This window comes from Lissotriton vulgaris, chromosome 6 (genome assembly GCF_964263255.1).
Source record: "Lissotriton vulgaris chromosome 6, aLisVul1.2, whole genome shotgun sequence".
NCBI lineage: Eukaryota > Metazoa > Chordata > Amphibia > Caudata > Salamandridae > Lissotriton > Lissotriton vulgaris.
Genome location: NC_141694.1, coordinates 1,301,805,023 through 1,301,819,640, shown reverse-complemented (window position 1 = coordinate 1,301,819,640; position 14,618 = coordinate 1,301,805,023). Strand labels below are relative to the sequence as shown.

Genomic DNA, 14,618 nt, shown 5'->3' with positions numbered 1-14,618 from the left:
ACTAAAAAGGTTCGCCTAGGACTGGCAGGCAGCAGTCCGCAGCACGCGAAGTGACGGACAAACTCCATCGTGATTGTAGATCAGTGACAACACTAAAAAGTTTCCTAATACATTAACCAGTCATTAAAATACTATCAATCCACCACCACTATTTCTTCTTATTGCCAGGTGTACAAAGGAAGGACTGGACTTGAGTCTGTAGGGGCAGATTTACAAGCCCCTTGCGGCTCTTTTGCTCCGTTGTTGCGTGACGTTTGTGACGCAGCGGCAGAACAAAAGAGGCGCCATGGTGCGGCGTATATTAACAACGTGACACATATGGGAGATATTTCACGTTGTAAAGCCCTGCGCCATCAGGGAGCATTCCGGTGCAAGGGAGGGCGTTCCTGCGCAGGAACGCATCCTAAAAGTGGCTGAGGGAAATCTACAGGATTTCAATCAGTCACTTTTAGGACAATGATGCGTCACTCAAACCCTGTGCCTGCTTGAAGCAGACGTACGGCTTGACGCAGCATTGGGGGGATAGGGCACCCCAGAGCATTGCTGGAGCTGCGCCATCGTTTCGACGCAACTCCAGAAATGCGCCGCCTTTATGGCACAGATGCGTAACGCTTCGGTGACGTTTTGGGCCCATGGTGCGCCGCATTGTAAATACGGCGCACCATGGGTGGTGGTGGCTTGGTGCACAATTACTAGTGCATCCCTGCTACTTTGCAGGGATGCGCCGGTAATTGCAAATCTGACCCTTAGTGTCTAGCATTACGCAGTTCTGTAAACTACACTTATACATAATTTCTCAGGCCAATGAAATGAACACAAAATCGAAAACAAATAAGCATAGTAGCAACGCTACTGAGAAGGAGAGCAGTGCACCTGAAATGCACAGACGATTTTGAAATATAATTTACCTACAATGTAATCGGCAGCATTATTGCTCTTGGTAAAAAACAAAAATTTGCAATATAATAACACACAGAGCAGGAGAAAACAGAGTAGTGATGAAATAGCTACTACTACTCACCAAGCCCGGGGATCTCTATGCCGAGCAGGTTGAGCAAGTCGCGATCCCAGTCCAGGAGATCCGTCCAACGGAGGGTGGCCTGGTTGTAGGTGCGCCAGACCTGAGAGTGAGAATACATGGATTGGCACACCTTCTCCCACCGCTTCCGGCGCTCCCGGAGCCCGTGGCCGCTTGCGATCTTGCCGCCTGCCATGATGGTCCTGTGGAGGCGGCGCTGTACATAGAACACTAGTGCGGCCACTTCCTCCGCGCTGAAGATCTCCTGTGGCATCACTAGCTCCCCCCTCAAACGCCGGCACGGGAGCGGGACCCTTCCCCTTCTCTGGCTGCTTCCTGGCTCCCTTTACCATGGTCTGGGCAGAAAGGAAGATAAATAATAAATAAGAAATAGAATAGGTAAGAAGATAAGAAAAGAGTTTAAAAAGTAGTTTAAAATTAACCAAAAGTAGCAGAAAACACAAAAATATAGTGCTAGAATAAAAGAGGGATAGATAAAAAGTAAAATAGATTAAAAAAAACTTCAATCAAGCAAAGGATGGCAGAGATTGAGAGAGGATACAGAAAGCATGCCCAGAACCATAGCAATGAATGAAAAACAAGATGGCCGCGCCCGTTCACGACCGCGTGGGTAAGTTCGCGCGAGATTTCCCCTGTGATCACACGCGAACTTGTACTAGCGAGCCGCACACTTTGCGAGATTACACATAGCGCCCGGAAACGGAAATACGTCACGCAAACAAGATGGCCGCGCCCATGTACGACCGCTAGGGTAACTTGGCGTCGTTGCTCTACCAGCGGCTTGCGAAAACGCAAAAAACGACACAAACTAACACGCCGCTAAAAAACAAATCGTATATTTGCACGAATTTGCGGCTTCCGAATTTGATCTCGTGCAAATTCGCACCCCGCGAATCCCGCAAAATTGCAGAAAAACGATTTTTGCAAAACTGAAAGCACTCAGCAGGTGCAAAAGTTCAAGCTCATCATTAGTAACCATTCCCTGTAGTGCTTCCTGAGGGCCCCCTCCAGAGTTCAGTTGCCTACTTGCAACTAGTCTATGACCCTGCTCTGACCCTCACAGCAGGCTCAGAGAATAGCTACAAGTATGCCACAAAGGTCCTGTTAAAAAAAATTACACTGCAACAGAAAGCAATTAAAGATAAGGAAGCAGGTGCCAGACTTGAAGTTCAAATTCAGTGACACATTAATCAACCCCTAATTCATTCATGTCAGTTGAGGAAGGGCAGGTGTGCTAACAAATTTTGCAAAACTGAAAGCACTTAGCAGGTGCAAAAGTTCAAGCTCATCGTTAATCAGGAAGCACTTACAGCTAAGGAAGCAGGTGCCAGCTCAAATTCAGTGACACATTAATCAGCCCCAAATTAATTCATGTCAGTTGAAGCAGGACAGGTGTGCTTATCCCCCCATAATCTACAGTGATCTACCAGAGGGTGGCAGTGATGTACTAGGGGGTGGCATGGGTGAACCAGAGGGTGGCAGTGGTGAAATAGAGGGTGCTGTGATGAACCAGACATAGAAACAACATGGTCGCGACCTTTGCGACCCGACAAGTAAGTTCGCGTTTGCGCACTGGTACAAAACCCTCGCGAACTGGCGGAAACCCTTGCAAACACAAAAAAAAGAAAAAATCCACAAATTCACGAAAGTTCACGGATTTTGCAGATTGCGAATTCGTGAATGTGCAAATTCGCGAATTGCGAATTCGCAAAATTCGCCCATGGTTAGCTACAACCTCTAGCACTAAGGAGGTGGTAGAATATTGGGTCTAGGTGTAGCTCCTTGATACCTTCCAGTATGAAAAGTGTTTAAGTGCCACATATGTGGATGATGTAATCAGTGATGTAATCAAAGATGTAATTTGAGGTGCTATCAGTGATGTAATATAGCCTTATACCCCCCGTAGCGGGCTATACCAGCTATTAAAGGCCCGAGCCAAAGGTGAGGGACTATAACAAGGCAGCGGGACTTTAATAGACAGTATAGTCCTGCTACAAAGGGCTATAAGGCCATTAGAACATTCACCAGAGGGCAGAATGTTCTAACAAATTAAACAAAGGCTTCAGGGAGCGCGAGGGGATTGAAATCCCCCCAGGCTTCCTAAAACCTTTGTTCACAACCACAAAGAAGCTTTGGAATGTTGGAGCTCCGGGCTTATACCAGCCAGTATAAGCCCGAAGCTCTCCATTGTTTTCAATGGAGCTTCCAAAATTCCAACGTTCTAATCAGTTATATCATTTAACATGTCATGAGTTATGCAATATGTGAGGTCAATAACAATGCATTCCGGGAGCGCTTGCTATAATTAGCTCACTGAATTACAACTCGCAAATTTCAGTGATTTGTTTGAAATACCTAACTATAACATTAGTTGACCCATGGTTCTTTCAATAAATATACATGCATATATATGTTTACATATATATTCTGCAACACTTAATAAGACAAAAACTCACCCAAATAGAATAGTGGCAATTCCAGATGCAAATATTCCAGCTATAAGCATTAACTTTGCTCCAATTTGCACAAGCTGAAAAAAAGCACAGCACAGTAAACGTTAATACTCACAGGTCCAGCACCAACATAGAATCAGGAGAAAAGAAGATATTGAGGTTGTGTTTTTATCAAATCTGCTTTCTTTGCTATTGCTAATAATTGCCAACCCACTGAACTACACCTATGAGACTTTAGCCCATTGCATTGCAGATTAGAAGCATTACCTCCTATCACTGCCCTGCACTGCTTCACAGAGATTCTAACAAACAACATGGCACCTGCAAGAGCCCACGTCACTCAACTGCATCATAGGGGAAATAATATATAACATGCAGTGAAATCTGAGTGCACTAACTCAGTGTGCGGCATTACATTTTTAGGGATGCAAACCCAGTGCACTAGACTGTGCCCTAGGTACGCTGACTCACCTCAATGCACTACAGCCTAGGGACAATCAGCCAATTTGAGTGAGTACTGCCAACATCCAGGCTCAATTACATTTATAACCTTTTGAGTATGATGCAGAATGTTTAGATCTGGTTAAAGACCTTTAGCTTTACAGCAAATCACATGATAATGGCTCCCGATGCGTCAGAGGGCTGCCTTCAAATTACTCAGCCATGCCCACAAGACTCTACATGGAACAGGCCCTTCGATACTTCAAGGAAGGATCGAATTCTACAGACCTAACAGAAACTTGCGATCTTGCCAATCTGCATTAGCAAAGCCTAAACGCATTTATAAGGTCAGAACAGGTGGACGTTCCTTTTCCCACCTAGCAGCCAAAAGATGGAACGAGCTCCCCCCGACCTAAGACACACCTCCAACTATCTTCAGTTCAGAAGGAATCTCAAAACGTATCTCTTCACCAAGCCATAAGTTCCAGCATTTCACCTCAGTAGCTTCTCTAGCTCTTAGCGCCGTGATATCCCTTGGGATGATTGATGCGCTCTATAAAAAACCGCAAATAAAATAAAGAAGGGTGAGGTGTTGATAGTGCCTAGAAAGGAGAGCTGTTACTGGTCAGCGAAATCATTCCTGACTTACGAATGCCTTTGCTGATATGCATAGATTTAATGATGCATCATTACAATATGCCTTCTCACATTTCATATGTATTTTAGTCACTGTGCAGTCTTGCCAAAAGTGTTACAGGCTCTGTTGCTTTGCACATTGTGAGAGATTTCACACACTAAGTGCTTTTTGGTAATGTTGTCATGTATAGGACTTGGGTGTCTTCTCCATGCTAGTGCTAATATCCGTAGAGAAAATATGTGAATCACAACAGGGCTCCTTTTCATGGTTCTTGGGAAAAAAGAGTGCAGCATCTGTATTGACTGGAGAGTGCTCCATGGACTCTGTGAAACTTCACCTAATAAAATAAGAAAACACATCTGCTGCTTGTGCCAGGGCTGGGGCTTAAATACTTTAAGGCAGCAAATACGGCCTATATGTCTTATGGTACTATTTCAGCTTCCTATCTGTCCAGCCACTGGCACCTATTTTGAAATTCTAATGGGATTGCAACGTGTGTGTCGGTTTGAAGGAATTTGTGCATTTGTGGGGGATCTTACAAAGGTATTAGGAGTATGTAAAGTAATACTCCTGTAGTACTACTTCACATTCTATTAAATGGCTTTGTGAATTGAACACAAATCATCTAGAACTGGAATATTCAGGGAATATTCATATACAGTTAATACAAATCCATTTATCCCCCCCAAAAAACAAGGAGAGCATCCCCTTGTAGATTCCTTGCTCTGTGTTTCCCCCTGGTTGATCCCTTCATTGCAACCTGCTTATTTGTTTTTCTTGCCAAGAGAAGTTCACAGTCCCAAGTGGTGCTTTCCTATTGTAAACCTCCCCACACATTCAATTTGTTGTGCACGTGCCGCCGCTTGACTGTTTTGACTACTGTGGTGCATACCACTAGCAGGCTCCATCACCCATCAAGCCGTCTTGCATAACAATTTCTTTTGCATGCTCACCAGTGGTCTTAGAGTCTTCCGCTGTGGTCTCTTTCTTTTCCTCTGTAACAGTGCTTCCACTCAGGTCTACCCCAGATAGTTTCCTTTTTTCACTCATGATATCAAACCCCTGTGGGCTTCCTCCCCTTCAGCCTCTTTCTTCCCTCTATATGGAGGTTTTACCACCCTAAGTGGTTCTTTTCTTTTGCCGCCTTCCAGCTCCCTTTAAGCCCAGATTATTTGTCCCCCATATAGTGATTTGCACCCCATTGATGGCTCAACCATCCTCCGGTGTGCCTGCCTGTTGCTCCTATAAAGGAGAGACACCCCCACTCATTGGTTTACTCCCTACACTATCCTCCTAGGCACCCACAAAATGTGGGTTTTGAAACCCCCAGTGGTGACTGCCCCTTGCAAAATGCTTACATCCATAGCGAATGTGTTTTTGCTGTGAGATTTTTCCAGCCCCTAGCGGTAAAAGCTACTTGCAAGGTCCCTGTCCGAGTCCAACATAGCATCTTGAATTTCTTCTGACTCTGCTCCTGAAGCACCCAGCCTGCTACTATGCCCAGATTGGATAGACTGCCTTTGGTGACTTCCCTGTTAGGGCCTGTTTGAGTATGGATAGCCAAAGAGCATAACCATTGATCCTGCTATTTTTCTCGTGACCCTGTCACAAATGACTCTTGTAATTAAGACCTCTGACAGTATACTTCTTCTGTACTTTCCTCATCTGAAGAGACCACCAAAATACATCACTTGATTAATAAAGGTGTACCAGATTAATTTAATTCTGCACTATATCATTGCAAAATTACTATATTGTAATTAAGAAATGTATCAGCCCCTAACCTAAACTCCTCTGCTCTCTCTTAAATCTTAGATGGGGTACCCTGCTAAACACCTTTCTTCAACTTATCACAACTGAGCTGTTCATAAAGGTTATTGCATTAGGCAATGATTATCTGAGCCTGATTAAATCTCCATTGCTCCTAATTTAGTCCGACATCTTCACAGTGACCGAGCTAATTAGGGACTATTATATAGAGTAGTTCTGGGGGGCAGAATCTTTTTTGGCTTGCCTCATAAAAAAAACATGAGTCTGCCCTTTCGAGGAACTTAGAACTTTTCTTAGTTCTTTCCAAATCACTCCCTGCTTGTCCCCACAGGTACTTTTCTGTCAGTAGTTTTGAATCCCTGCATTACAACCTAATTAACTATTAGCATTCATACTAATAGTGCCTGATTACGATGCCAGTTAGATCGACACTTTGACTGCCCCGGTTGGGTTCCAACAGCTGAGGCTGAGAAGTTCCCCCCACCATATTATAATGCAACCGCTGCTACAGCGGCGATCTCATCCATGGCGGTGCACATGCCCTCGAATATGTTGCTGCAAGAAGGTGTAAAATCACAGGAATCATGTGCTATAGACACACATGCAAGACATATGGGGATATGTGGGGATATGCCTTGTGCACTAAGTGCCCCATTGCTGGAGTGTGATGACCTGTACTCAGTCCAGTCAATGTAGACACATGCCACCTATGGACTTACCTACATTCCGGCATCCATTCAGGGTTCAGCTTCCGCAGTGTAGGGGGGCCTGGAGAAAGATATCCATGCAGGAGACTGTCAGGGAGAAGCTGATTTGGGTGAGTATGCACTCCAAATTCATTGTTTCCGATGACTCGAGGCAGGCTGTCGGACCACCACGGTCGGGTCATCATAAACCCACATCGTAATGCGGTCAGGGGTAGGAGATCCCTGTACTGCCCTATGAGTGATCTTTTTCTCTGACTGCCATCTTGGCGGTCGGAGAAAGGCTGTCGGAGTTGACTGTCTTTCAGTGGTTGGTAGGAATAGAGGAGGCATGCATCGCAATCCGGTGGTCAGACCAACCGTTTCTGACAAGACCGCATTGGTTGGACCACCTCTGACAGGACCATGGAAGCTGGTCCGACTGCCATCCTAACCAGTCCCTATATTTCCCTATTGCATGTAACTAGAGGTTATCACTTTGTTCCTTGAAAACCACATCTGTGTTCATCCTACAAAGGCCCACTTTTCATTACGCAAACATATTCTCTTCATAAGGGCAATAAACCAAACTTGCACAGCACTTCCTCACCAAAAGCTAAACGATCCACCTACATGTTGCCAACCCATGTTCAACAACCACATTGCCAAGGAATTTCACTAACCCCATTTCAAGAGTTTTAACAATCCCAATTCGCATCCACCTCAAAACCATCACTCTGCTACCTCTAAACAATTCAGTCAAGACCAGAAGAAGGGCAATGTCCACTCTGGACCATGCTGTCCGGACTTTTTCAAGAATATTCTCATCTATACCTCCATTTCAAAATCTTCTGCTCCCTATTTATCATCTCCCAGCAAACAGACACAGTAATAGATCTATTTAAAGCTGCCAGAATGAAACCCTGCTATTGCCCAAACTAGACGGCAATCTAGAAATCCGTATCCAGCATACCTTACACAGTAAAACAATAGACTATCCACCTAGAAACAAATACACCATCAAATCATGCACAAGGTGGCTGCTGCTTGATCTGCAGATAAATTAGTGCTTATGCCGGGATATGTTGACCTAAAGGCCATAACCTCTAGTAAAGCAACTAATGCACTTCTCCTCCCTATCCTAGAATTCCTCACTGAGCACCACTAAGAAATATTCTCAAGGCTTAACGCCCACACATAAATGGGTTACTTTGTTCCTCACAAACTAATCACAAGTACCAATTCTGACAAATTCCTCATAACCCTTCTCAGAACTGTTCAATTCCTAGATGATGCAGCGTATTGCACGATTTGCTTCTATGGTTTGAGAGGCTACAGCTATGTTAGGCTTTTCCAACTAGCATTTAGACAACTCCTGTTAGCTTTCCATCTTCCTTGAAGTACCTCTCCAGTATTCAGCCTAGCCATAAATTAGATGCTTTAGTTTAGTTACATTTATTTCTGTAGCCCAAAAATATAAAACATGAGTGTGCACTGAAAATGTGTGTCTTTTCCAGAAATTGCAACATGAAGTTTGGCAAAAAATTGATATCCAAAATATCTTTGAAGCTGATATTTGAGTGGTAAATGACTTAATATTACTATTATTATTACCTTGGTGCCAGGGGCATTCCAGCTTTGGCTATAATGTATTACCCAAACAGAGGCATGCCAAATTGAAAAAATAAATTCAACGTTACTGCTGGTAACCCTGCCTGTTGAACAGAGGTGATCACCGCTGGTTATCATGCATGGAGTGGCCACTATTGTAATCTTGCAAGATGCGGCCACTATCACAACACTAATAATATTAGTGGCTCAAGACAATTTTCTTTGAACATATGTAGATCTTTTTAAAGAAAGGTTTTGAGACCCCTGAGCTATGCTATCATACTTTACCAGTCAAAAGAGTGCTTCCACAAGCATTCCCAACTTTAGGACTGATAATTACTGTAAATAAAATTAATTAAAACGTACAACCATGGAAATTACCTACGATAGAACCCCTGATCAATCCAGCACCTCAGAAGTGTGTCTTCTATTCCACTCAAAAAACAACTTCCTAATATCTTAGGGCCGGATGTAGGTCGGTCGGTAACGGCCGAATATCGGTATTTTCAGCCGTTACCGACCGAGATTCACAAAATGGTATGTAGGGCCACATATTTTACAGATTCTGTAAATTTACCGATCGGTAAATTTACCGAATCTGTAAAATACCGAATCGGTATTTTTACCGATTCGGTAACAATGAGATGTAGGTGGGACTCTTCTGAGTCTCACAAGCCTTACAGAATCGGTATTTTACCATGAAGTCCAACTTCATGGTAAAATACTGATTCCGGTGTGCATGCACATGTGTGCATGCACACCTGTGCCATATGACAGGCAGACCTGCCCTTAGGGCAGGTATGCCTGCCACATGGCCCCCGAATCTTTTTTGGGGGTGCTAGAGGGTGTCAAAGTGACACCCCCTGCACCCTTGTCAAAATCTGTATTTACCGATTCGGTAAATACCGACCGGTAATGCCCCATTCATTCCTATGGGCTTCAAAGCCCATAGGAATGAATGGGGCATTACCGGTCGGTATTTACCGAATCGGTAAATACAGATATTTACCGATTCGGTAAAAGGAACATCTGGATGTTCCTACATATCCACCCCTTAGATTTACCGATTTTTAATTACCGAAAAATCGGTAAATCTATTTTACCTACATCTGGGCCTAAGTCTCTTACCTATTACCTGTCTCTTCTCAAGGGTTAAATGCCATATTCAAACACTTTTCTTCAACTTATCACAACTGAGCTGTTCATAAAGGTTATTGCATTAGGCAATGATTATCTGAGCCTGATTAAATCTCCATTGCTCCTAATTTAGTCCGACATCTTCACAGTGACCGAGCTAATTAGGGACTATTATATAGAGTAGTTCTGGGGGCAGAATCTTTTTTGGCTTGCCTCATAAAAAAAACATGAGTCTGCCCTTTCGAGGAACTTAGAACTTTTCTTAGTTCTTTTCAAATCACTCCCTGCTTGTCCCCACAGGTACTTTTCTGTCAGTAGTTTTGAATCCCTGCATTACAACCTAATTAACTATTAGCATTCATACTAATAGTGCCTGATTACGATGCCAGTTAGATCGACACTTTGACTGCCCCGGTTGGGTTCCAACAGCTGAGGCTGAGAAGTTCCCCCCACCATATTATAATGCAACCGCTGCTACAGCGGCGATCTCATCCATGGCGGTGCACATGCCCTCGAATATGTTGCTGCAAGTGGGTGTAAAATCACAGGAATCATGTGCTATAGACACATATGCAAGACATATGGGGATATGTGGGGATATGCCTTGTGCACTAAGTGCCCCATTGCTGGAGTGTGATGACCTGTACTCAGTCCAGTCAATGTAGACACATGCCACCTATGGACTTACCTGCATTCCGGCATCCATTCAGGGTTCAGCTTCCGCAGTGTAGGGGGGCCTGGAGAAAGATATCCATGCAGGAGACTGTCAGGGAGAAGCTGATTTGGGTGAGTATGCACTCCAAATTCATTGTTTCCGATGACTCGAGGCAGGCTGTCGGACCACCACGGTCGGGTCATCATAAACCCACATCGTAATGCGGTCAGGGGTAGGAGATCCCTGTACTGCCCTATGAGTGATCTTTTTCTCTGACTGCCATCTTGGCGGTCGGAGAAAGGCTGTCGGAGTTGACTGTCTTTCAGTGGTTGGTAGGAATAGAGGAGGCATGCATCGCAATCCGGTGGTCAGACCAACCGTTTCTGACAAGACCGCATTGGTTGGACCACCTCTGACAGGACCATGGAAGCTGGTCCGACTGCCATCCTAACCAGTCCCTATATTTCCCTATTGCATGTAACTAGAGGTTATCACTTTGTTCCTTGAAAACCACATCTGTGTTCATCCTACACAGGCCCACTTTTCATTACGCAAACATATTCTCTTCATAAGGGCAATAAACCAAACTTGCACAGCACTTCCTCACCAAAAGCTAAACGATCCACCTACATGTTGCCAACCCATGTTCAACAACCACATTGCCAAGGAATTTCACTAACCCCATTTCAAGAGTTTTAACAATCCCAATTCGCATCCACCTCAAAACCATCACTCTGCTACCTCTAAACAATTCAGTCAAGACCAGAAGAAGGGCAATGTCCACTCTGGACCATGCTGTCCGGACTTTTTCAAGAATATTCTCATCTATACCTCCATTTCAATATCTTCTGCTCCCTATTTATCATCTCCCAGCAAACAGACACAGTAATAGATCTATTTAAAGCTGCCAAATGAAACCCTGCTATTGCCCAAACTAGACGGCAATCTAGAAATCCGTATCCAGCATACCTTACACAGTAAAACAATAGACTATCCACCTAGAAACAAATACACCATCAAATCATGCACAAGGTGGCTGCTGCTTGATCTGCAGATAAATTAGTGCTTATGCCGGGATATGTTGACCTAAAGGCCATAACCTCTAGTAAAGCAACTAATGCACTTCTCCTCCCTATCCTAGAATTCCTCACTGAGCACCACTAAGAAATATTCTCAAGGCTTAACGCCCACACATAAATGGGTTACTTTGTTCCTCACAAACTAATCACAAGTACCAATTCTGACAAATTCTTCATAACCCTTCTCAGAACTGTTCAATTCCTAGATGATGCAGCGTATTGCACGATTTGCTTCTATGGTTTGAGAGGCTACAGCTATGTTAGGCTTTTCCAACCAGCATTTAGACAACTCCTGTTAGCTTTCCATCTTCCTTGAAGTACCTCTCCAGTATTCAGCCTAGCCATAAATTAGATGCTTTAGTTTAGTTACATTTATTTCTGTAGCCCAAAAATATAAAACATGAGTGTGCACTGAAAATGTGTGTATTTTCCAGAAATTGCAACATGAAGTTTGGCAAAAAAATGATATCCAAAATATCTTTGATGCTGATATTTGAGTGGTAAATGACTTAATATTACTATTATTATTACCTTGGTGCCAGGGGCATTCCAGCTTTGGCTATAATGTATTACCCAAACAGAGGCATGCCAAATTGAAAAAATAAATTCAACGTTACTGCTGGTAACCCTGCCTGTTGAACAGAGGTGATCACCGCTGGTTATCATGCATGGAGTGGCCACTATTGTAATCTTGCAAGATGCGGCCACTATCACAACACTAATAATATTAGTGGCTCAAGACAATTTTCTTTGAACATATGTAGATCTTTTTAAAGAAAGGTTTTGAGACCCCTGAGCTATGCTATCATACTTTACCAGTCAAAAGAGTGCTTCCACAAGCATTCCCAACTTTAGGACTGATAATTACTGTAAATAAAATTAATTAAAACGTACAACCATGGAAATTACCTACGATAGAACCCCTGATCAATCCAGCACCTCAGAAGTGTGTCTTCTATTCCACTCAAAAAACAACTTCCTAATAACTTAGGGCCAGATGTAGGTCGGTCGGTAACGGCCGAATATCGGTATTTTCGGCCGTTACCGACCGAGATTCACAAAATGGTATGTAGGGCCACATATTTTACAGATTCTGTAAATTTACCGATCGGTAAATTTACCGAATCTGTAAAATACCGAATCGGTATTTTTACCGATTCGGTAACAATGAGATGTAGGTGGGACTCTTCTGAGTCTCACAAGCCTTACAGAATCGGTATTTTACCATGAAGTCCAACTTCATGGTAAAATACCGATTCCGGTGTGCATGCACATGTGTGCATGCACACCTGTGCCATATGACAGGCAGACCTGCCCTTAGGGCAGGTATGCCTGCCACATGGCCCCCGAATCTTTTTTGGGGGTGCTAGAGGGTGTCAAAGTGACACCCCCTGCACCCTTGTCAAAATCTGTATTTACCGATTCGGTAAATACCGACCGGTAATGCCCCATTCATTCCTATGGGCTTCAAAGCCCATAGGAATGAATGGGGCATTACCGGTCGGTATTTACCGAATCGGTAAATACAGATATTTACCGATTCGGTAAAAGGAACATCTGGATGTTCCTACATATCCACCCCTTAGATTTACCGATTTTTAATTACCGAAAAATCGGTAAATCTATTTTACCTACATCTGGGCCTAAGTCTCTTACCTATTACCTGTCTCTTCTCAAGGGTTAAATGCCATATTCAGACCTATCTCATCATAGCAGGAGAATGCCACCTCACTGTTTAAATGTCTACTGGACCAGTCCAACCATTATCACACATCTATCCGAGGTACAACATGAAAAACGTCTTTAGATCCGTACATTGACAGACTCCCTGTGTGTGATGCTCAAAGCTCTCTGTATCACATATAAAGTCTGTCATGGCAATTGACCTTAATTCATCAAAGACAAGTTGCCACTATACCTACCAAACCACATGGAGAGAAAGCAAATGAAACAGGGGCATCTGCTTTGGAGTAGAAGCGGCAAAACATTGGAATGCTCTCCACCTACACTTCTGCTCATTTCAGCACTATCTAACTTTCCAAATACTCAAGATTTGGTAACTTTACTTGAATGACTTGACATGCAAAGCCATCTACACCAGAAAACACCATAGCTGAATTTCTCTTTCCACCTGAAATTCTTCACCCGAATGGCATTGAAAACACTGCAATTGAACAAGTGACTAACCATACTACTAGACAAAGGAAAGAATGCACAGTGAACAACAATTTCTGGAACAAATCTCAAATACAGGGGTGCAGGAGCAGTGAGAGAAGTTGGAGGAAATCATGGGACTCGAAGGATAGGGAGGTCCGTAAGTCCGCTTTGCGAGAATATAAACGGAGAGTTGTAATGGAAAAGCAGGAGTATTTCTCCAACCTCACAGGCTCCCTTACCTCATCTAGGGAACTTCTTAAAATCGCTGACTCATTATGCTCTCGCAATTACCTGATCCAGTGGTTAGCTCTCAGGATCTCTGCAATGATATCTCGGACTTTTTTCACAGTAAAATCTCGGACATTCATGTCTCCCTAGAAGCCCAATGTCACTCTCTGGATAGTGATGTCCCTCCTGCTATAGCCAGTCTGGATACTTGGGGTGAAGGCCCATCCGAATCATTCACGCAGTTTCCATTACTTTCTCTGGAAGGGCTGAACCTTTTACTTGACAGGACTAAATCTTCATCTCCCATGGATCCTCTACCTCTTAAAAAACTTAAAGAATGTAGAAACAGCATTCTTCCGCCTATGCTGGAAGTTATGAATATGGCCATTGTTCAGGGTTCTTTTCCATCAGTATGGAAAAAGGCTATAGTGAAGCCACTTCTTAAAAAACCGTCCTTAGATCCTGGTCTTCTTAAAAATGTTAGGCCTATATCGTTGCTCCCTGCCCGGCAAAAATACTAGAAGCACACCTCAACACTCATCTCTCCACCTTCCTTGAGTCCAGTGAGTACCTTGATAACACGCAGCACGGATTCAGAAAGTATCATAGTACTGAATCCGCTCTCACTGTTGTGGTAGATAATATTCGGCGCAAAGTTGATAGTGGCCAAACCACAGTTCTGGTCCTATTGGATCTTACAGCCGCTTTTGATACCCTGTCTCCCACCA

The 14,618-nt window shown here is 43.6% G+C and overlaps 1 protein-coding gene across 2 annotated transcripts in view; it reads right to left on the bottom strand.

Annotated features, from left to right (window-relative positions):
- LOC147708819 (MFS-type transporter SLC18B1-like) overlaps positions 1-14,618 on the bottom strand; it is an 886,944-nt gene that overhangs the window by 753,915 nt on the left and 118,411 nt on the right. For both annotated transcript variants that reach the window (XM_086925398.1, XM_086925399.1), the window contains exon 4: positions 3,496-3,569. In XM_086925398.1, the coding sequence (XP_086781524.1) occupies positions 3,496-3,569 (74 nt within the window). The remainder of the gene's footprint in view (positions 1-3,495; positions 3,570-14,618) is intronic.